The sequence below is a fragment of the Pectinophora gossypiella genome, chromosome 4, assembly GCF_024362695.1.
Source record: "Pectinophora gossypiella chromosome 4, ilPecGoss1.1, whole genome shotgun sequence".
In the NCBI taxonomy this organism is placed as follows: domain Eukaryota; kingdom Metazoa; phylum Arthropoda; class Insecta; order Lepidoptera; family Gelechiidae; genus Pectinophora; species Pectinophora gossypiella.
The window spans coordinates 17,699,944-17,725,787 of NC_065407.1; the positions used below are offsets into that span (position 1 = coordinate 17,699,944).

The 25,844-nt window shown below is 38.2% G+C and overlaps 1 protein-coding gene across 1 annotated transcript; it reads left to right on the forward strand.

Annotated features, from left to right (window-relative positions):
* Positions 1 to 18,666: 18,666 nt before the first annotated feature.
* LOC126366478 (alaserpin-like) lies at positions 18,667 to 25,605 on the forward strand. The gene is made up of 8 exons (XM_050009586.1): positions 18,667 to 18,700; positions 20,675 to 20,787; positions 21,603 to 21,755; positions 22,219 to 22,422; positions 22,859 to 22,957; positions 23,305 to 23,427; positions 24,632 to 24,788; positions 25,328 to 25,605. Exons 1-8 carry the CDS (start codon positions 18,667 to 18,669, stop codon positions 25,603 to 25,605), a joined length of 1,161 nt encoding a protein of 386 aa, XP_049865543.1.
* The last annotated feature ends 239 nt before the right edge of the window (positions 25,606 to 25,844 follow it).

Sequence of the window (25,844 nt, forward strand, 5' to 3'; positions counted from 1 at the left end):
TTTTTATTTTTTTCATGTTCAAGGGTTAACACTTGTAGCCGATTCTGGTGAACACAAACTTAACAGTTTTTCTTGACTGTTGTAAAACTAGCTCAATCTCTTTCTTCCACTCGCAGTAGGTGAAGGACGGTATAATTATAAAGATCTTATAATGTTCTTAAGATGATGAGATGATGATAAAGTGTAAAGATGTTATAAATTATAAATTGTATTTCTAATGCTATAAATAAAAGACTTTTGTAGGTAATTTAAAAAAATATATAATTAAAAAGTAAAAAAAAAATATAAAGATGTCACACAAAAATAAGATAAAATATTATACCCTTTGACAAAAATAATAATAATGCAACGTCATTTCTGCTTTGAAGAAATATAAATACCTCTATTATCTCTCTCTATTTAAGAGCTGCGCTCTTGTCGGTGGAGTAACCGCCATCCCTCTCTTTTTCCAGCCAAAACCTTCACCTCCCGATACGACACGACCTGCACCTTCTCTTTTACTTGTTTCATAAATGTTCCTCTATTATATACTTTATATATTTACCTGTATATAATACAGTTAGTGACAACGTAAGTAAAACTTTAAGGGGTGATTCAGTTTATGATTCTAAGTTGATATCGAAAAAAAAAATATATCCCCAATCCGCTCTGGGCCCGCGTGAGCCTTAAACCATTAAGACTCGATCTCCCTATCCATCCATAGGAAAGGCCCGTGCCCCAGCAATGGAGACTTTAGTGGGCTGGTGATGAACTGCAAACAATTATCTTCGAAATTTAAGTATACTTAGTGTGGATGTAACTGTTATTTCAGTATCAGATCATCCCTTGGAATAAAACTGCGGCTGTTATTGGTTCTGCGTGGACGACCAAAGACGGCCTCAATACAGAGAACAACGCGAATCATTCCATATATCGTTGCTGTTGCAAGTAATATAGATAGAAATACATTCTACAAAGAAAACTTCCGAATACATCCCGCTTAGGGGCGGTACTGAAAAGTATCGGCGTCCGAAGGACGTAATATACGATCCCGACGACCCGATTACTCTAGCCATAGAGGCAGCCAATCAGCTCGCGACACCAAACACTTCAGGACCCCGATACCGACCCCGCCGGCGTGGTCGACGATTTCCCTCAATCAGTGCTTATCGCTATCGACCCTCTAGGGTCGATTAATTCTTTCAAATATTTTTCCTCTCAGACAACGCCCTGTGTCGAGGTTCGCACCCAACTGGGCACCTTCAGGCCTGTTGTCTTAAACGTTGTACCGGGTGAGAGCCTTCAGCGCTCCCCATTTGTCCGGCCAAGTAGTTAATGCCATCTGGGCAAATCTATAATAAATCACGTCAAAAAAAAAAATACAAATAAAACTTTTTACTATATGAAAATTAATATATTTTTCGTAATTAATACACACATACGAAAACGAACTTTGAAGAAAAACGAAGTTTTGTCTAACATTAATACTGTTTTCTTCTTTCGTGTGGGTTGTGTTATCAATAATCGACCTCACCAATCCTGATGTTAGGGTTACTATTGAGCCACCAAAAACCCATAACATGGCTCGTGTAACGATTTCATTCTTAGGTACTTAAGCAGGCACTTACTAAGTAAATAGTACCAGGGACTGCCTGCTTAACGTGCCCCCGTGGTCAATCTACATCACCTAATCACACTAGGGATCACAAAGTATAAACATATCACAAAAATAGATTGAAACCCGGGATCTCCGGATCATGAGCCTAACCCTCAACCAGTGGACCACGAAATCTTTTAATTAATATTTCAATACTTAAACGACGAATATAAGTAGCTCAGTCCTAGATAATAATACAGCAGCGTATTTTTGAAAGAATCATGTTGCAAGTGGGACCAGGATGTTCGGTGATTGTTTAGATATAATCAACTCTGGATAGAATTGATATAATGCCCCCAATTCCTGTAGACACCTCCTAATTTTATTTTAAGTTATACCCGTCATTTTCTTATCCGCCGAAAAGGAAAGAGACGGGGGTTAAAACGAATGAATAATCCGCTACGAATAAACTAGGCATCTTGCTGGTATGCAATCCGTTTGACGTGCTGTCTACTTAATTATGTCGGGTTATTGGCCGATGTAAAATTTTTAGCCGGTTGTTTTAGATTTCTGCTTAAAATTGACGTGTATTCCATAAATTTGGTGCCTGTCGCTTACCCGTCCCTTTCTATTTCAACGGATAAGAAAATGACAGGTATAACTAAAAATAAAATTAGATGGCGTCTGCAGAAATCGGGGCCATAAGGTACTTATTTTTCTACTTACAGAATTTTGAGAGTGAAAAATCCTAAATATTTTAAAGAAAACCCGACAGACACTGGGCATGTTCTTGCAATACTCGAAATAAAGACCGGAAAGGTTGTGAATTCCCGCCTTTGTACGCCGCGTGATTGCAACAGCGCGGCTCCCTCGTAGCGACATCTAGCGGCGGAAATGGGAACCGCTTAGCGCCTCTGATTGAACAAGCTATGAAACTGTACATCGTTCTGTTTCTATTTGGTTCCCAGTGCCGCGATATTGGACAATAACTGTTGGTTCAAAGCGAGAATGGATATTGCATTGGTGCACGTTAAAACGCGCTCCTAGATGCGGTCGAGGGTATAGGCTTGTAGGGGCTTTGTTGTTGTGCTCTGCCTTTTGAAAACTTTTTCGTAGAGAATGCTGTTGTAATGTTAGTGGACAAGTGTATCCTTTCGCTGTCCTAGTACTATAAAGAAGACTGTCAGGTATTCATTGTAAGATAGTAAACAATCGTACGATGCCGAATATTGGTTTGGTTCTGTGGAACAATGGACCTTATATAAATTAAATAATTTAATTGAATAAATATTTTTGATACGAAACCTTTGTGAAACATCAAGGATAGTTTTAGAGTTGGTAACACTTAAAACTCTAAAAATATTGATTGTATTAAAAAAAGAAAAAAGCTCGAAAGCTCGTTGAGGTGTGGATATTTAGTTCATTATGCAATGGATGTACCTCTGACTACCCCATTGGGATATAGTCGTGAGCTTATATTATTTTACGCTAAGTCTATATTGAAAACAGTGTACATTAAAAAGATGACGTCTCCAGTTCCACTTATTCCTTAAACATATACAAAACTGCTTGAAAAAACCTTTAAGCTATAAAGGCGGCGTCACACCGAGCCGATTACAAGAATGTCTTACGGTACAATCCCTTTGAGGCGCGTGCATAAATAAAGCTAACCGTGTACAAACTAGCCGGGACAAATCGGACCGGTCCGCTGGGCCGGCGGGACGGTCCGGGCCGGTGGACTCACACAATTTGTTATGTAAATGTGGCTTGTCGACACGAGTACTGTTGCAGCCAACAGCCAACAGAAAAATAGTTGATGTTTTAAATGTATATTGCTTACCGGGACAGTGGAAATATTATCCGTGGTGGTAACATGGACAGTGCTAATATTGTATGGTTTTTTTTATAGGGTTACAAAATGATAAATGTTTTTTTTTTGTTTAATATTTTTTTTTAAAGAAGGGCTAGGGCCCAGTCCTGAGGTTTTTCTTGCAGCTTCTTTTCCCCGGCTACCCAGCTTAAGAGAAGCTGCAGTAGTTTTAGTCGGATGAAACGTTCATTATGTAAAAAAAATACGATTTAAAGTGTAATTATGTTACCTACTGAATAAATATATTTTTGAATTTGAATTACAATTCACGTTCCAAAGCAAACTAAAATAATGTGAATATATTAAACAATGTTATATATAGAATCAATCCCCTTATACTAGTCGCAGCGGCGTACATCGGCAGCGGCGGTGTGGCCCAGTAATCCGGACAGTAAAATTTTAGTGTCGCCGTATCTGTAGGCTTAGCGATAAGCCAACTGCAGGTAGGATGCCACTCTTATCTAGCCGGCTGTAGTGTCTGGTGGGTCTAGCCACTATAGTTTCCATTATCTAAGCTCTCATTATTGCTTATTGCAACAAATTCGCAGTGGCGTGGTGGAAATCGGAACCTGGAACGTGTCGGTTGATCGTTTTGTGGAATAGAATCGCCAATTTGTTATATAAAGTAAACGATTACAATCATAATAGTAATAAAAATAATTATACAGGGTGTTAGTGACATCGTAACGAAAACTTTGAGGGATGTTTCAGACCATGATTCTGAGTTGATATTAAGTGGAATTTTCCGTCGCAAAAGTATGGATAGGAAAATAATTAAAAAAAAACACAAAAAAATTCATGAATTTTTTGACAGGAAATTCCACTTGATATCAACTCAGAATCATGGTCTGAATCATCCCCCTCAATATTCGTTATGGTGTCACTAACACCCATACCTACTTGTATGGCTACCGTATGTACTTGTACGGGGTGTAAGTGACATCGTAACAAATACTGAGAGAGATGATTCACCTGATTATTCTTAGTTAATATCAAGTGGAATTTTCCATCGCAAAAGTATAGAATTGAAAATAATTTTAAAAAACTAAAAAAAATACATGATTTTTGCGACGGAAAAATCCACTTGATATCGACTCAGAATCATGGTCTGACTCATCCCTCAAAGTTTTCGTTACGATGTCACTAACACCCTGTATATAAAAATGTTTAAAAATGAATTGTCAATCAAAATTAAAAAGAAATCTCTATTAGAAAATACATGATAATAGAAGCATGAGAAATGTGTCAGGATCGAAGCAAATGGAATTATATAGTGACTGCTTACCCCGGTGGGAAATAGGCGTGAGTTTATGAATATAGGTATGTATAATAATATAAAATTGTTTAAATATGTAGTCAATTTAAAAAAGTAGTTTCTTACATTTCCTCAACAGAAAATCTATCTCAGTACCTCTGATATGATAATCTGTGTTTTGCCATTACGCCACTATTGAAGTCATGAATGCATAAAAATCTCCATCACTAAACAGCTTACCTATGTATAACAATACATATTAAGCTAAAGCTGGAATAATCTCCTATTTACAAGCTCATTTCTAAGCCCGCACCTTGAGACCGGCGGAGTAACTCTCGGAACACAAAACGCGCAGACAAACTAACTGGAGGAACTATTTACATGGGGGGCGAGTTGCAGGCAGGTGGGGGTCCATTTCCATAACTAATTAAATCGCGGCAAGTTGGGCCACGGCCACACCTGCCACTGCCCGCTGCGGCCCGCTGCGGCCCGCTTCGGTGCGGAGCGGCCGCGACAGGTGACGCGTACTTCTAAACCTCAGCTACTGGGCTTTATTCCTACTCGAATTGTATTAGATACTCAAATTAAGTTGAAAGAAGGGTCATTACTCTCTTTATCCAAGTCTTGTCATTACCCTTTTTATCTAAGGCTTTTTTAAATCTCTTTTAAAAGAGTAATTGTCAAAGCTTAAGTATCTTGCCGTAACAATTAGTCTATTTTTAAAGATGATCCAACACACAACACCACTAAAGTATATACTACTACTAGTAGTGATATACCATACACCTCTGCCTACCCCTTCGGGGATACAGACGTGATTTTATGTTGTGTGATTTCAATACAATTACAAAATTAGCATGCGTAGTTTAACATGCATTTTTATATATAACAATAATCATATAACATAACATAACAAATACTTTATTGCACAAACAGGAAAAAACAAAATACAAAATAAAAGAGAAATAAAATTAGTACAATAGGCGGCCTTATTGCTAAGTAGCAATCTCTTCCAGGCAACCTTTAAGTATAGGAGATATTGTAATAAGACCATCTCAGCGTTCATAACTTATCAAATAGAACTAAAAGCGCTCGGTGCTGCGCTCCCCACACGTTCACCACTTGGTCGATGATTCGTAATAGGGTTGACAGTATTTTACAAAAAAAAAATATTCCTGCTTTGAATAGATATTGTTAAAGCCCCTTTTATTAATGATCTCCTTGTAAGTTTAATGGAAAATGTATGAGAGACAAGGGTGCATACGTGAAGAGTTCCGTAAAGAATCGTCGAGAATAATGTGATAAATTATTCGAGTGAATTGTATTTATAATGAAAAATGTGAGCATGTCAGTTTTGGATTTTCTACTTTCGAATTTAATGAATCTTCATCAATAAATGTGAAAAATTACGATGTTGATTACCTATGCCACCGCACTTGATGACTTTATAAAAGTTGATGAAGCCATAATTTACATCTAAGATTTATAGTAGGCAGTATTGAAATGACAGTAATAGCCATTTACATTTGTACTACGAATACAAATGAACAAAAGTACAAAATTTAGGAGGAAAACATAAAAAATACACTCATTTTTAAATATTAAAAAAAGGAACTAATTAAATCCAGTATGATCACAGCATTGTAATATAATAATTAATATAATTCTGGGTCATAATATGATTTCTCAACACACTTTTGAAGAATTACTGCGTATAGGTACATGTAACATATTTCGGTATTGTGAGAAATAGAGCAACCAAAGAGCAAACGTTCAGTCACTGAGCCCAGCGAATTATTTGTAAACAGTGGTAAAATTATAAACGATTAGTTGTCATAATTATAAAATTTATGTTTTTGTAGGTGTTTTTGGTCTATTACAAAAGCGAGATGTAACCAGGAGTCAAGTCAGTCTCAAGTGCAACCAGCTAATTTATTACTTTGCAAGAAACTGATTAGACTTTTGTACCTTATCGTACATTTAAAATAATATTCTATTGTAAAGAAACCTTTTAACTTTACGAGAACAATTAACAAAATCCATTCGATAAAAAAAACATTTATACCAAACTATTTACTTTTAAACGCTCAGCAGAGCATCGTTTAAAATGACAATTAACCAATTGTCCGGAATGTTCGAGGGGTCCAATTAAGCCGCAGTGGATACAATGATGCGAAGTAAATAATCATCACTGATGGTAGTAATAATAATAATAAAAATAAAGGTCTATCGCGCGTGCAAGCGAGCTACGCTACCCGTAATGACAGTGAGCGTAATGACACGCCCTGGGTCGATGAGTACCAGTACCTATACTATACATGCTAATGTGTTGGATATAAACTGGTTTTATCCAGTACGTTACCTGATTATTTTGGCCAAAATGCGTCATATTGGAATTATACTAGATCAGTTTCTTGAGCTGCTTATTTTCTTCAACCTCAACAGCTTTGCTGAAAAATTACTTCACTCTTCTTCTTCTTTTTCACTCGTGCGGGTTGTGATGATCCGTGCTTCCGAAGGCACGTTAAGCTGTTGGTCCCGGTTACTAGTCGTTAAATGAGTCATGTCAGGGGCCTTTGGCGGTTCAATAGTAACCCTGACACCAGGGTTGATGAGGTTGGTAATGAGTTCACTTAAAATATTATATTATATTTTATTATTTTAAATATGGTTTTTTTCGACTTACGATATATGTACCTCTGCCTACCCTTTGTGATACTCGTATAGTCACAGAACTTGTGTTTTATAATATATTATTCATTGAATTGCTAATTTTGTGTAATTTGGTACCAACGATCAAGACAGTGTCACAATACGAACTATCACCAATTCACCAGCCCAGGTATCAGAGGCATGGCTATCGGGAGTCATTCTCGACACAATAGCCAGTTAGGGGGCGATTACCATACTGCGTCCCGGTCCCCGCCCCGCCCCGCACCCCGCGCCCCGCCCCGCCGGCGTCTACCATTGAATCAATCACGATGATTGCCTGATTGCACCTTGATGGACGGTAAATGGATTTGCACGTGAGAAGCTGGAAGAATCGCTTTAAGCGAGAGGTAGCCAATTGATGTTCATTTGTTGATGACAAAATCGTCCTTGCCGTTGCTGTAGCACACTCAAATAAACCAGAAAGATGTTGTGTGATTAAAATCACAATCTTGGAATGACATAGAGGAGGCTTACCAACAGTAGGCTAAATATTAAATATATAGATACATTCAATATGATCATAAATAGTATGTAAAAAATACAATGCTGTATTAAATGAGAGACCCCCCACATTAGCGTCTTTCGAGCGTCGTCTCCTCTCGCGTACAATCAGTGTGAAAATGGATTCCGACGAAGAAACACTGCTTAATATTAATATTACTGATCCAAAAAATACGCAAACGAAAAAGGAAACATCGTCGTCAACATTGGAAACATCCTCTGTGTAGTGTTAGAGTTCAGGAAAGCGATTATTTCGTATTGTATTGTCAACATATAAAAAATAATAAAAAACACTTTTATGATTATTTACGGATGCCAAAACGAATATTTGACGCACTATTACAATTGATACATAACGATATAAAATATCAAGATACCCATAATAGTGGATTGCGTTGTGCAATGTACTTGTTCCCAATAAAAGGTTGAAGTGGCGCCACGGCGACGCGACGTCAACACCGCGGTGACGCGACGCCAGCGCCGCGGACGGTCGGCGTTCGGCTGCCGGCCAGCGCCGGCGTCGCGTCGCCGCGTCGACGACGTCGCGTAGACGTCGCGCAGACGCTGGCACGACGACGAAGCTCGAAAGACGCTAATGTGGGGGATCTCTGAATTGTATTACGAATATTATTCAAGATGATATTGGATATCGAGTATGCCTTACGTCATAAAGAGAGGGCAAATTGCGGAGAACACTGAATGAAAATCTGGGAATCCTATTTAAATTCCAATCTGGATTGTCTCACTGCTGCTCAAAAGCCTCTCTCCTCTCCTACGATTATTTTATGGGTTTCATTCCTTGTTTTTTTTTAAAGGGAAGATTTTGCCTCAATGCGTTTTATCCACGTGATTTATCGCCTTATATATTGTTAAGTTCAACTGTTGTAAACTTGACGCCTGATAAAATACCTAGTTTGAAATTATCGCAAACATTAATCGGTAAATACGAATAAAATTGAACGAAAGCAATTATTAAAGAATATGTTCAGTTGATAAAACAAAAAATAAACATAATCGATTTTAAGAATTATGAATGATATATTATAATCAGTATAAATTCCATACAGTTTAAAATATAAATCGTGTAATAGAAGCGATTATCTCATAGATAGCGCATAGCTCTCAACGGTGCTAACTCCCACATTTGCTGTCTGCGTGATATATAATCTACCCCGATAGGGAGTACGGGCGTGAATATAATGTATGTATGTATGAGGCAGGAGATAATGTTATTCGTCCCTCGGCGTGAATAACGCAGCTTATCGCAACGTTTGACTAACGATTTACGATACTTTGACCTAATTTTTAATCAGTTAGTTTATACATAACTTTTGTGGTATTTCATTGAAGATTATGTAACAGATTAAAGTCGCTTAAAAGTTACGTCCATTGAAAATACTTACTGAAGAAGTACATATTTAAATTAAGATTGACGACGTATATTAAGTAGATATATATATAATAATATTCGCAGATATAATATGTAAATTGAGGTCTAGTTTATTAATAAAAAAAAACATAATAAAAATAAATCCAGAAAATTGTAGTGATGAAACATAGAGGAGAGATCTACTTTGTCTGGTTTTAATGTATGGTGTGGTGTACCTAGAAATGGGTCGGTTCATGCATTATCTCTCTATAAGGCATTAGAGTAGTTAAAGACAATACATGCAAGCAAGCAAGTAACACCAATTACTTGATCATTTGCATAAAGCGAAGTCCGAGTCAAGACAGAACCACAAAGCGAGGCTAAAGTGACCGTAGCGGCAATAATCGCGTAGCGTCGTAGCACGCTCGTAACGGCGCGGTGTAGCACATTCGTAGCCCTTCAATTTAGTATGTAAATGCATCTTTTGTCCGGCGTCCGTCCCGTCGGGCGACTCTATAAATTTGTTCGAATACTGTTGCACATTTTGTGTGCAATTTTGTGCAGTTACATCGGCCATCGGTAACTATGATGATCAGCCTCTGTTATACGTTGTGCGTGTGGGTGACCCTCTAATGGGTGAATCCTACTACTCAAACTAAATCTACGAGTTTACCTGCTGTTTAGAACTTTTACGAATTATAACAGATGCATTAGATGCTTACATATCACGCCACAAATTGAGTATTATTTTTTACAAACTGTATGTAACGTGGGACACGCCTCCTTAGACGACTTTCACGGCATGTCTCAGAAAATAAACTATATAGTTTTTCTTTTTTTCTTTACTAATAGTAAAACTTAAATGGGGCAAGATACTAACATTATTCCATATTTTATTCAGTGTTATATAAATAAATACTGTCTTGTGAAGGTACGTGTGAGAGTGGCTGCTCCGCGGGGGGTCGTCCAAGTTCCCGCGCTCAGCGTCACCGGATATTGAGCCCGCCGCCACTTCCGGTTGCTGCTGACGTATGACGTATCCACCAAATAACGTTCCTTTAACAACATCGTAGAAATGTGCTGCCCTAAAATAATATTTTTAAACTAACTTGAAAGATACGATGAATTGATTGATTTTTGTCATTTTACCTTGAATTGAATGTGACATGTGTATACCAAATATATGATAATGTCTAAACTCACTACTATATTCCCAATAGGGCTAGTCAGAGGTGTATTGCTATAGATGGATTGAATATATATACGTAATTAATATAATCATAAAAATAATGTAACTTACCCACCTACTGAAAGACAAAGAAACGACACGGCACGAAATTACACTCTAAAAATCCATTAATAAATACCAAATAACAGCCCATCAAACTTTATAAACTGTAATTAAAAATAAAACACTCTTGAATTTATTTATAACAGTTTTATTAATTTACTGTATATTTTAATAAATAAACATAAAATTCAAATACAGTAGCAAGTCCAATAAACAGCTGAAACTTAAAACAAACTTGGAATAAAAATTAAAAAGTGTATTTTTAAAAACGAGTGCGGGCTTATTTCCGAACGAGTCATTTGCTATTCAACATGTAAATTGTTGGGAGTTTCAAATCAAAATACAAAGTAAGACGGGATGATGGAACTTGCTACAACTTTTTTATTCTTCATAATTCATCTTAATACTTTAATACGGATCGGATGATATTAAAATTTTCTTTTCGAATTACATTGAAATGTACTCCCGTTGACAATATCATTTTTGAAAACTTGTAAAGTTTGTGAATATTCAAGAAGTGATCATTTTAATATTTATTATTCAAATAAGTCCCTGTGGTTCTGTTTGTTACCGTCTTGCTTCGTAAATGGGGAACACCGGTTCGAACTCTAGTACCGGACTTGCACCAATGAGTTATTAATTTATTTTAAAAGTGCAGTTTTCACTACCACAGTTGGCTCGGCCATTATAGACGGCAATACGGCTCGCCATCTATCTCGTTGGTCTAACAGAAAAGCTCGTTGAGGTGTGGGTGTCTTACTTAGTTCACTATGCGTTGAATGTACCTCTGAATACCCCAGTCGGGAATATAGTCGCAATGGTACAATATAAACAAATTGATGTTGACGTCAACTTTTCTTATTTATAAGAGGGAGTTTACCAACGCGAAATCAAAATCGTAATATATTTCCAGTTACAAAAAATCGCTATATGTTGGACATCTAGATTTAGATGTTAGCTAGATAGCGCTCTGTATATTTTATATACTAAAAGGATACGATTTTACTTGTTCAAAGTCATCCAAGAAAACTGTCTCCTAACTTAAAGAATAAAGATAAACATGTGACAGAGGTAAGTCCATAGTCCATCGAATGTTGTTGGCAAAGATAAGAGACGCCAGCTGGTGGGGTTGCGAAGGCCTAGGGCTCCGATGCCGGCGCGGGACGCGGGCTAAGCCCCGCGCCGATAGATTTATTGGCGAACACTGTCGAGTGGACGGGCCGCGCTGGCCGGCTCCACCTCCGATATACAACCTGCATAACTACCTATTATAATATACGGTTTCTGTAAAAACATTGTTTATTTATTGCTTATTTGTCGGATCGAAGCAAATGGAATTCTATAGTCTCTGCTTACCCCGGTGGGAAATAGGCGTGAGTTTATGTATGTATGTATGTTATTTAGTCTAAATGGTCTTCAATGTTTTGCTGTTCAATCTCAGAACTGTACAATTAGGTAAAGAGTTTGCAATAAATAGGCCGCCATTTGCCATGTACTTAGTTAAGAGACTTTTTGTAATTATTTATTTTTATTTTGGTGCAATAAAGTGTATTTGTATTGTATTGTAAATCTCCACCAACCAGAGTATGCTCCATACCCCCCCCCCCCTCCACCCCGGTTGATTGAGGGGAGGCCTGTGCCCAGCAGTGGGACGTATATAGGCAGTTTATGTTATATATTGTAAATAGAAAGAGAAATAGTTTGAAAAATTGGCAAAGTTCTGTATGACAGCCTTATTTGGTTCAAATTCCGGTTACAAATTACAAATTTAATTATTATTTTGTATTTGCAATGACTTAGGTATGTGTATATTATTATTTGTGTTTTCAGCTACAATTAAAATAATTATAAATGATTATACATACTTATAATATAATATTTACGATTTCAATGGTTTTATTTTCAGCAATGATTTTACACAAGGTGTTACTTAACGGGAACACAGCGTTTTGATGAGTTACACTGTCACTTTAAAGGAAAAAAAAATGTGGCATTGAGTAACAGTATTACTAATCGGTAATTTTTTTACCAATGGGTAACAGTGTTACACAAAATGGTGTGACTCAACGGGATTAAAGGAATTCGACTTATGAGTTTGCGAAGAATAGGTGCACTATACACCTCTGCCTACCCCTTCGCCGATACAGGCGCGCTGCTATGTTATATTGGTTTGGAATATAGAGACCAGAAAACAGCAGCCCCATGGCACCATGTGTATAGTTGTATGAAAGCTATGTGAACTGGATACATTTCTGTTGGCGGCGCGACTGTGGTCAACTGTGATCGCGCCCTGGTGAAACATGGTCTTTAGACACCCAAGATGCATACATCGCTCTATAGATAATTCATCTAGCTGTAGGGTGCAGTACACAAGTACTTCCAGTCGATTTCATTATTTGTTATTTGTCGTACGTTTAGGTATTTCGTTCATACAAAGATTCGGTTTGCTTATTTAGTTTCGCTCCGTAGCGAATGTTTGCAAGCCGTCTCGTAGCGGTGTCAAGCCGAATGCATTGATATTCAAGCCGCACCTGGACACACTATGCTAAGCTTGACTACGGCTCTCCTGCAATGGTAAGAGGATTGTAATATAATTATCTCAGTACATTCCTCGTTTTGACTACATGTTAGAAAAGTTAACGTATTCATTTAATAGTTTATGGTACACGGGATAAAACAGAGATACAAATAGATTACACACAAAGATGGATAAACGATTTAACTTAATTCTAGAAGAAATCTCTTCCAACAACCCGCCGGGAAGCAGATAAAACTTTAATAACTTTATAAATACTTATAAGAGTACTTAATGTTCATGCAAGTTATGTACTTAGTAAGTTTTATGGTCACATTGACGATTGTGGAGGACACAATATCAGTGGCTTAATATTACTGATTATTTGAAATGACTTAGTCAAAATTTTATTTCGGCCGGAGGAGATATCGAAATCATTGGATAGTGAGTGTGAAGCAGTAATTACTATTTTAACATGTCGGTTGCAGGTTCTTATCTCGCAGTACGACTGCCGACTCATGTAGTGATTAATATAATATAAATAAGCAGATACAATTCAGGAAGAAAACTGACAAAGTTTTTTTTTTTTATTGTTTGAGGAGTGACAAACATCGTTTGTTTTTGTTATATTCTTTTCTATTGCATGCGGTGCTCACCTTTAATTAGTTACGCAATTAGTTTTAAGTCTTTTGAAATGTACATGGAATAATGCAGACATACCAATAAACCGTCTTGGGTTTGTCCTGGCATTGTTTTAGAAATTGTTTTACTTACTATTTTTAAACAGTGATGTGTTTTATTTCAACAGTATTTCTTTTAATTTATTATTTATTTCCATTTTTATTAATTATAATACACTACACTACTATAATATACTACAATAATTAATGTATTTATGTGTATTAAATTAATTATTGTAGTAACTGCTGGTGTGCCAAATAAAATAAAATAAAGTATTCCCAGCCCCCTCAAAACTCGGGCGCATAATATTATAAGGTTTTAAACCGAGCGGGTTCGTGCAGTAAATCGACATGATCTTGAGTTACGTGCTGGCGACACGGGAACACTCTTACTCTGTAATATTACATACTGTATAGCTATAACATATCGCTTATTTAGCACCCCACTGATCTACGATGCATTGGTCTTGCGCTTAGAAAGTGGAAGGGTGTTGTCGGTAATACTAAGATTTATGTTCTTCTTTTTATAGATAAGTACACCAGAATATAAAGGACTTATGCATTCCTTTTGTTGTTGGTGTAAACAACCTGAAGAATAAAAGGTAACACACACTGGTCTGCACTCTAAATATCACACTTTTAAAATGATTATAACTTCAAATGTCTTTAAATGTCAATGTAGTCATGAAAAATAGTACCTCCTACACAGTTTAAATCATCTGAAAAAATAGATGAGGCTTAAGTAAGTAAATAAATGCCCAAAGAAAGCTAATTACATTATTTAGAATAGAATAGAATAGAAACTTTATTTGCGTCAAACAAAAAACAATACGACGTACGTTACGTATATAATTGTTTTTTTTTAATCGCTAACTTCTATAGTTTAAAAAAATAACTTACAGTGTAGTATTTATGTAGTTTTACAGATCAGTGTATAATTTCAATGTTATAATAATAGATTTTGTAGATTTTCAATCAATCTATAATTCTTTATTGCACAAAGACATAAGTAAAGGACGTGTACAAACGAATAAAACGAAACGAATAGATTTTTCTCAATCAACATTCAGTACTCGATCGGAGAGTGTTCTTAGGACTCTCATGGAATATAATATATTCATATAAAATAGTAGAAGTGTAAAAAATAGATTAAAGAAAGAGCCTACTTACATAATTCTAGATCGTAGTCAGCAGTACCTTTAAAAAAACATATACGTATAACATTTTTTTTCTTAATCCAATTTTGAGTGAACCAAAATCCCTATAAGTATGCATAAAAAAATAAAATAATGTCCCCTTTATAAGGAAACCCTATACATTACTCAGGAATTACATTTTCCTGTAATGTAGCGTGTTATGACGTCAGATCTGCTGATGACTTCCATTCGAATCGAACTGATTACTGGGTGAGGAGGGGAATGCGCGGTGAGTGGGGGGAGGGGGGGGGGGGGGGTACCAGAGATGGAATTATAATATCATTACACAGAGTAATGCCCCTCGTAATCCCGCTCACGCCGCAGAACCCAAATATTAATCTGAAAAAATTGGGCATCCGTCAAATTTTGATCACTGTGAAAAGAATTGGCTTAGGATACGGATCATTCGCTTTGAGAATGGTAAATTTATGGTATATTGTAAAATGTTCCTGTATTTTGTAGCTACATTATTAGGTAAAGGAAGTAGACGTCAGTTTTTGTATTTACTAATGAAATAATCTAGTTAAAAAGTACGTTCTTATTATATCTTATTATATATTTAAACGGGTATGCGTTTTACAACATTCTGAAACTACTTCACTCTGAAACATCACGACTTTAAAACTGGCCGTTCCCTCTGACCCTTGTATTGCCAATAAAGATTGAATAGTTGCCAAATAAACAAGACAGCCGAAACCAGCGCTTCAAAGTCAGCAGCACCACCCAGAGCAAGCGCCCAGGCGCCCAGCCCACCAGGGAACATTCGCCCAAGCACGCAGGAATTCAAAAACGCCGCTCTGTACGACCGATTGCGAAATTTAAAAGGGGATTGCTCCAATTCCGTTTCGCCATGCAAGAGCGAGCAAACTTATTAGCCAGTGCTGATCTTCCTTTACTTTTTGCACGTGATCGGCCAGAGATTGATTGGATGGAGCGTGATTGGCGCCCCCGTGACTCATTTTTAAAGTCATCGCTTCCATTCCGGTTTTTTACCTTTTACCACGTCGATGGCGAAATGAAAACACCGTGTTATATGGGTGAGCGCTGGAGTCGCGAGTTGTTTGGTTGTTTCGGCCACTCAGGGTACATACGTAACATCACACCTACTTCCCACCGGGAGGGGCAGAGCCCACGAAATTCCTGACATATCACTTTCGCAAATTCCGCTCTCTTCAAATTTTATAACTTACCTGGTAACATGGATGTGTATAGGTAATATTATTTGACCAATGCTTAAATGCCTAATATATTATATTAGACGCATAACGTCTCGAATTGTTAATTATATTAATATTATTTTGTTTATAAATATTGTAACAAGATTAATTTTGACAATTTTAATGATAACATAAATAAATAAATTAATAAACAAATATTATAATATAGTAAATTATGAAAATGCAAGACTAAAAGTACCTACTATTATCAATTACTTACAATTTCTTATTATTGAAAATCTTATGAATCTAGCAGCTTTCCTAACGCGACTTCGTCTGTCTAAATTCGATTTGAAAAAAAAAACTGTAATATTTAAGTCATAAAAAAGGAGTGTAAACCATAGACCATTTTGCGTGCTTCGTGTACGTATACTGTTACCACGTTGTAAATCGCCAACTTCACAATATTCCTTTTAAACTTGCCAACATCTTCATATGCTCAGCGTTTGGTAAAATCCTGTAAGAACAAAACGCACACGTCTGAGCCAACAACATTAGAATAATTGATTAACTAAACGCAAAGAGAAATAATCACGATTCAGCGTTTTATCAACTAAGGCGTAACCTACACACTTTGGTCATTTGTTATATTCAGATTTGCAGATAATATGAAAGAAGGAAAAGTACTTAACTGTTTTACTGCGAGTTTGGAGTAGAAACATTTTTACTATGGATTATTATTTATAGACAGCGATACGGCTCACTACACCTAGCACGTTGGTCTAACAGAAAGCTCGGTGAACTGTGGGTACTCAGTTCATCTTACAATGGATGCAGCTCTGATTAACCCAATTCAAAATTATGTTATATTCTACAGTCGAAAGTCAAAATAGAATACTGCAAAAAAGTTGCATTCGTTTTTAAAATAAAATAGTAGTTTAAGGTTAAGTACCCTTAAATAACCTGCAAGAAGTTAAATCAATCCGCTCCGAGATAGTCTTTGAAAATCCTCAAGTCTTTTAAAAACGATATCGAATATAGACTTCCTATTTCATCCTGTGTCTAAAGCATGAAACTGCCCTAAGACTCAGCCGTGCCAGGAAAAATGATTTATAAAAGCTCGCTTCTGTACCTTCATCTCTTTCCTTCCTACAGGAACCGTATATCGCCGTCTCTGTCTTTTCGAGTCCAATTTCACAGGCTGGTGGATGCTTCTATAGACCTCCGTAGTAATGCCTCTATTGATTAAGAAGGTTGAATATTCATTCAATTACATGCCGCTGAGGTTTTCTGATGAAGCATCCCTGTTAGTTTACCGGTTTAAAGGGATTTGCCTTTACAATTTCACAGCGAGCGTGTTTCACGGCTTTATTTTTTAGTTGCGCAGGGCTTCGATACCGGGAAATTGTTTCCTATGTTGAACATGATGTATATTTGAAATTGAGTGTAATGGCGCCCCCTGGGCAATGTGCGAAAATCCTTTCACCACGACGAGAACGGTTGGTCCAATTCCAAAAATATGATGAAAATATCGATAGCATTTTGGGCTCCTATCCTGTTACCAGCACCATAAATAAATGATAAACCTTCGACACTACGAAGGAGAATCAGAAGTGTAGCAGCATGACAGACTGTCCTCTACAGCCCCATCAACAATGATTATGGAAGACCTATCTAATTATATCTAACTTAGCCTCTATTTTTTAACGTTAAGTATAGTCAGCCACAAAACGGTAGACGTAACAACAACTCAGAACAGTATTTACTCTGAAGGATAAATAAATGTTCTCATTTCATCTCTGCCAATACTTCGCGAGAACGCGGCACCATTTCCAATACTCATAACAGATCTTCGTAATAAACAGTTCCATCAGCGAAAGACAAACAAAATATTCATAGGTCCGCGATAAAAATAGCGGGAGAAGAGAGGTAGCGAGTTCCGTACAATCCATCGGTATAATGGAGCTGTTAAAGACAATATGCGAGGAAACATATTGGATGCAGCTCGGAGGATGTGAAAGCGAGCGGAGACGACGCCGTCGAGCGGGGGGCACACCGAGCGCGGACCTTTATTTGCAACCATTTGTTATATCTGTTATAAACGACTATATTTCCAACAGTGGTAGCAACAGGTACAGCCTTGTAAGGGCACATATTCAAAACCCAGCACGCACCTAAACTAATGATTTTCGTAATTTATAACATAACATAACAAATTAAATACCCTATTGCACAAACAGGAAAAAACAAATACAAAAACAAAAGAGAAATATAAAGAGTACAATAGGCGGCCTTATTGTTAAGTAGCAATATCTTCCAGCAGGCTTTATGTTTAGATCATAAATTATTATCACGTGTGAAAGAAAATCAGTGGTGAAAGAAAACATCGTGAGGAAACCCACATTTCCGAGAAATGCGTTTCGAAGGTCTTAACCAGTTTTGGGCTGGTTTTCCTTTCGCAGGTTGGAAGGTCAGACAGGTAGTCGCTTCTGTAAAAATCGGGCCTGTCAAATCTTTAGGTTAAGTAAGCGGACCCTGTGAAATATGGATAACGATAAGGAGATGACGGTAGTCACAGGTACAGCCATCGAATGATGAACTCAGTACCCGCATTTCACGATAATCGGAAGCGGACTCAGGTCCAATCAAGTACTGAATGGTGGAAGGAAAGAGCAATTTTCTCGAATCAAATTGAAACTTATTTAACATAATCAGATGGATATTATACGACAATTCGATACGGATGTGACTCCGTTCTCATAAGTATTCTATTTTTTATTTACTTACCAAAAGTCGTATAGTTTGGATAGAATGACAATCAATCTATTTTTGTAGAAATGTTTTACGTAAGGATAAGGAGAACATGCGTACAGGAAACGTGCAAAGATAATATGTCGATAAAATAATCTCTTCTATCGTGTGGGTTGTGAGGTGTATTACCAACCCTATCAACCCTGGTGTCAGCGTTACTATTGAGCCGCCAAAGGCCCCTGCCATGGCTCATGTAATGACTACTTACTTATCAGTAAGTAGTAACCGGTAACCGTGACCAACAGTTTAACGTGGCTTCCGAAGCACAGATCATTTTATTTTCGAACAATCAGGTGATCAAACTAGGAACCACAAAGTAATTTTTGTGATATGTCCCTACCGAGATTTGAACCTGGGACCTCCGGATCGTGTTCCCAACGCTCACCCACTTAACCACGGAGATCGTTGATAAAAAATATATAATAAAATAAAATATTAAAGACTAAAATAATAAAAACTAAATATTTTATAACCTTCTACTGTAAGAGATTTTATATCGCGCCCGGTGTGCGCCGGCGGCGACAGAGCGATAAATCCGTGCTACATCTGGGCAGGGGACCCGTTCAATTTTATTACTATTCTCTCCCGGCGACTTATTTGATTCGCCCGTCAAAGCAGCCAGCTTCGGTTACATTATCGCGCCTTATCTGCGAGCCTTTGAGATGCTGAGTGCGCCACCGAGCCACCGAGCCACTCCCGATGGCTCAGAAAAATCTACAAGTTACGCGAAGATATAACATGACTTTATTATTGTTTGTTCCTTTTACATCTGGAAGTATAGGTTAGGGTCTAGGTTTTCAGGATCTTATAACCGACCTGTACATGGCTTCGTCACACTAGATCGAACTTTTGTAAATTGCCTAATTTCGAACCAGCTTTATAGAGTAGTTATGTTCCATACTTCCTCCAAATGTTTCATGACAAATACTGAGTTTAAACACCACCGCGACATTTTTTTAGGTCTTATATATAATATTATGTAAGCCATAAAATAAAACGCAGTAAAAAAGCAAATAAGTATAATGCCATACATTCGTTATTACCGCCTCACCGACTTCTAGTATTTTTATACTATTTTAAGTTACTGCCTATATTACATTACTACAATGTTTTCTTTTTTGATAAACGTGTTCGTGGTTGTATTTTTCGGTAAGATTTTATTTTGCGTACAAAAGTAACAATTCTTTTGTGGTTTATTTTATGTGCTTAGGTTGAAAACAGAGATTGAGGTTCTTCGTCTGTCATCAAACGACTACGAAGCAGCACTCTGTTTTTTCTTTACTCTCAAATTCATAATCCAGTAGAATGACGGCCATTTCTCTCGCGCCACCACGGTCGCTCTACGAACAAAATATATGCAGTTAACACCTTGTCTTGTTGGTTGAGCGACCAACAAGACACATACTATTTATACAACTGCATACATGGTGTCCTAGTCAGATATGGCGTCTATAGTACCCAGTGCAGAGCAGGGGCGTCTATAGTAGCAGCGAATGACGTTATGTTTTTATTAGGCTGAATTCTGTTAGAATAATAATAGATCTGTTGGATTTACATGATTTGTAGTCGTTACATGAGCCATGTCAGGGGCCTTTGGCGACTCATTAGTAACTCTGACACCAGGGTTGATGAGGTTAGTACTCCACCTCACAACCCACACGATAGAAGATGTTGGATTTAAAGCAGCGGTAACGGTTACGATAATGTAACAAAATTTTAAAGTGTACCTGTTACGTTTCAGTTGAAATTGTGGCAACAGAACACCATCAAACCAAACGGTTTACGTTGGATGTTAAGGAGAACCTCAACAACAGAAACCAGCTCAATGCATCGATTGATCATATTATGGGAATGGTAATTACCATATCACATAAGCTCACAACTATATCCCTTGGGGTAGTCAGAGTACATGGTACTCTTTATCAAACTTTAAAACTTCGCAAGAAACCATTGTTCTAGCTTATCTTTATAAACCGTCCAGTCTTGGTTCTCGTGATTGAAAGTGCCTATCGCGCCTATTGTCACTCTCGCTATGTCCGATTAATAAAAACACACTCCCGAATAACTTCATCGCACGCGTCTGAGTCCGCCACGTCGCCACTGTTAATACGAGGGGAGCGGGGAATGAGAATGAAACGCACAACGTATTACTCACAAGATCATCTATTAGTGACTGCCGTAACTGGTCGTGTAGGGCGCAGCGTACACGCAAATGTTAAAGTACCTTACATTACTAACAATACGTGGCTGCAATATTCTTTAAAATGGTGGTTAAGATATGCGGCCGATGAGCTGATAACCGATTAGTATCACGATACGATTCATCATATCTATTTTGAATAGAGTATCAGGACTGACTTCTGGTCGTCTTATTGCCTCAGCTCAGATCTAGTAGTTAGTGTTCGGCACACGATAGACAAGTCCGGAGACGATTCCTGATGGGAACATTATTGACATTGTAGGCTGAATCACCTCATTGTCCGAAAGTAAAATTCCAAATTTCGGAATACACCTCAAGCAGCTAATATTTACTTAAATAATTAAGTAGGTAAGTGGTCATAATGAGCCATGTCAGGGGGTGCTGGCAGCTGAATGATAACCCTGGTGCCAGTGTTGGTGAGCTAGATTATCGATTACACAACGCACACGCCAGAAGAAGACTGTTTCAGGACATGCTGATGTTGTACATCGGTATGAACGTGGTGGTTTTGCCGATGGTGGTACGGTTCGGGCTGTGCAAGCTGCTGACGGTGGCGACGGGCCCGGCGCGCGACCGCATCTCCCAGCTGCTCGACCCCGACACCAAGCACGTGCCGGAGACTGTGAGTATCAAGGCGGCATGTCAACCGAGACATGCGAGTCGGTCGAGGCAGGCAGGATAGGGCAGGTAATTTGTTGTGCTGTAACGATGTCAACCTCGTTGGCGTCGCTCCTGGCGACTAATTTCGCGTCTTGGCTGATCGCTCTGCAATATAGCCAGAACAGACGTTATCATCTATCGAAGTTTGTCTGGAAGAGACCGCTTTTAGCGATAAGGCCGCTGATCTGCTGATCTTTTGTTGGTTGCCTGGAAGAAATTGCTCTAGAGCAATAAGGCCGCCCAAATTGTACTGTATTCATGTGTTATGTCTGATTGTTGAAATTCTAGTTCTGTGCAATAAAGTATATTTGATTTGATTTGATTTGATCTGCCCACTTTTAGTTTTCCCTTGTGCTTTTTCTGTGTTTGATAGTGCAATAAAGTGTTTATTCATTCATTTACGCTAATCATTTTCCCATTGACAGTTGAAGAGCTGCTATTCGAGAGTGCGGGAGGCGCTGGAGTTCCTGGAGACGTCCGACCTGGTGTTGGTGAACAAGATGTACCTGAACTACTCGCGGGACATCGACCCCAGCTACGAGGCCAACTCCACCACCACTAGCGGCATCCACGTCGACAAGGTCAGCTTCAACATGCCCGCCTCCGCCACCAACTACATCAACCGCTGGGTGAGTCCTACTACCGTCCGGTCAGGTAAAATTATATACCATCCAAATCTAAAATAAGTAACGGCAAAATACAAACATTAACAGAGAGGACCAAATAAGGTACCTACTTTACTTGGTTGCATGTTAAGTTATGACTAGGTATGCAGCCATTTTTTTTTTTTATACCAAGGCTTAAAATGGAGAAGACAGTCACCGTATGATCAGCCCATCTAATATATGAGGACAACATACCATCGCCTGTACAGTTTTTTTGACGTGATTTATTGTAGATTTGCCGCATATGACATTAACTACTTGGCCAAAAATTCATTGTCACACAACCGTCCAAAGAACACAATATCTTTGTCGGTTTTTACGACAAGCCCAGGAGTTCCGAAAGGACTTATGACACTTACCGCGCGTACAAAATAATTAAATATAATTTGTATGTTTTCAGTTCGAAACAGCGACGTACAGGAGAATCAAAAACATAGTGCTAGACGGTGAAATCACTCGAAAAACATCCATAATGATGCTGAGCGCCGCACATTTTAAGGTCTGTTTCTCAGTTTGTGTATAATAATTAAGTATATGAGTTATATATTGTATATGAGATAACACATCGCAAAGGGATAACGTCGCCTTACAATGAAAACCACGTAGGCTGGTGTAATAGTTATTTACTTATTTACATTTATGTGGATTGACAAGAGTTGTGAATTCGGATTCCGTCCAAATCTGTTTTTTTCCCTTTATTTCCTACACAATGACAATTTACCAGAGCTCTATATAAAACCATCATGTTATTTAGTAAGGATTTTTTTTTTAATCTTTTATTTGTTATTTAGTAAGGATGTGAAAATACCTATCAAACAGTGAGAAGTATTTCAGCCATCTTGGCAGAAACCTTTTGACGTGAGGTTGACCAAGGAGGCGGACTTCTACCAGATGGACGGCAAGAAAGGAAAGGTGATGATGATGACTACTATCACCAGCGCGCTCTATTATGCTGATAGCATGTTCCAGGTGAATCCTACCATTATTGTACCAATACATACATAAACGCACATACAAAACTATGCAAGTATTCTTTATAGAGCACAAAGGACACACAATGCAGCGATATAAAATAAAATATACAAAAAACCCCACATAAATGCGGCCATATTGCTCAGGCAGCAATATCTTACCAGGCGACCTGTTATAATCACTTGATTCTTGATTTGGATCCTTGATCAGTAATCTGAAAACAACTACCATAAGTACACTTTTGTTATGAGCCCATCGTCAGTCACATTACGTACAATATTGTGGCCGTACTTTGCTATCTTGTTAGACAATAATATTATGGTCTTTTTCTAGATGGTAAAAATACGCTTGAAAACAGACCAGATGAGTTTGACAATCATTCTCCCGTCCAAGGGGAGTTTCCCTATTGTCATAAATACCATTACTAAATTGGAAAACTTACAACGTGCAAACAGAAACTTAACTGCGGCCGAATTGATATTATCAGTGCCTAGAATTAAAATACGATCAAACGTCACCTGGGAACCAATTTTGGGCTTCGTGAGTATTACCTATCATCATCGTCATCACGCCTCATAAGTCTACTGGAGACGATTTATGCAGTGTCTGCGCACTTTCGTTCGTGGCTGTACAGTCTGATACGAGAGTGGTAAGGTCCCGGGAGACCTCCATGCGGCTCGGCAGGAAAAGTGGATGATTCAAACCACTCTGGTCAGTCTCGAGATACTAAGTTTCATAAGTATAGTGATGAAATAAAAAAGTAATAGAATTCAGCAGTAGAATTCCATGTTTGGCAAGGCACGGTAAGCCGCTGGTTCCCTGTACTATTACTTAAGTAGACCAATGGACAGGATCCCTTACTCTCTGTCACGGAAGGAACTGTATTACACGAGTACCTACCCTCCAGTTCATAAACGCTGCGATTCTCTAAAAACAACTCATTTGCCATCAGACACTTCTCGAAAACTGTCGAACTATTTCGCCTTTTACAGTAGTTTCAGCTCACGCCACCGCGAGCGCAGTAGTGCATAGTTTTAGGAGTATGAGACAGTCGTTATTTTAAAAAAATACGATTCAAAGTGTAACGCTGTTACCTACTAAATAAAGATATAATTGAATTTCAATTTGAATGCCGCACAATGACCAATGCCTGTAAGTTACCTTAGATCGCCCTACAGTTACTTGTAGTTGTATGTTTCAGTTGGGCTTGGACATGTTGTTCAATGACACGGCCTCCGGCCTGGACAAGATCCTCCGCTCCCACAAGCACTGCAAGTCGATGTACCTGAGCCGCGTCAAGCAGAATATATTGTTCGAACTAGATGAATTTGGCGTAAATAGAAATGCTCGAGAAGCAGGTTGGGTTGCTCCACTTTCTCTAAATAGTAAATTAATAATTAGCTATCCTTAGTTGCAGGAACGAATTTCTAGGATCTGTGACTCAAACAAATATATTTTTTACCGAAAAGTAACGTGATGATCTGGGGGGTTAAAATGGCCACATCGAAGCAATTCATCTAAGAAAGCAATATTGCTATTTGACATTTGTTTGCATTGCCCACTTACTTTCATATGCGCAAATGTCAAATTGCAATATTGCTTTCTTAGATGAATTGCTTCGATATGGCCATTTTAACTCCCCTGGATTGTTCTCGGATCCGATGGAGTTCGCACAAAAGCGAGACTTACGGAACAACTTTGCAGTGACCTTAGCCCAGGAGTGGAATAAATATAGCTCAACATAAAAATTCGCTTTGACAACAAGAAGATCCGGTGGTACAATGGTTAACACGCTCACCTGGCTTGGCTAGAACAGCGTGTTCAAATCCCGTCGGAGTAAGAATTTTCCGATACAGTTTTCTGAGTGGAATCAAGTTAGTATATTAATTGTTTTTAGAAAAAAATGCTGCGTTTTCGGCGCGGGACACGGGGTACGTGGACGCGGACGCGCTCCGGCAGTATGTCCACGACCGCCAGCGTTCCCGCCTGGCCGGCAACTCCCGCGCAGCCTTCACAGACTTCCTCGCCGACAGACCCTTCCTCTTCTTCATCGATATCGCTCTCTCACCCTTCGGTGACCACAGCGAACTGCTCTCCGGAGCATACTACGGACCCAACAAGATTCCAGAGACGATGATCAAACAGAGGATGGAGAACCTTACTCACTGGTGGTGATGTTGGACCCCACCAGCTGTACGTATAAAGTACCGTCCCGTTTACACCCTGAGTGGACCATGCTTGTGGCGAGTATACACTATACCTTATGTGCGATAAATAAAGGCATAGCAATCGTTTCCTACAATTTTTTTACGTACAGTTTTTCTTACTCGTCTCGAGATCTAAACCACTGAATTTATAGGGTTTTTATAATTTGTACCCCGGTTAATGGCAATAGGCTCTCCCCCTATTACATG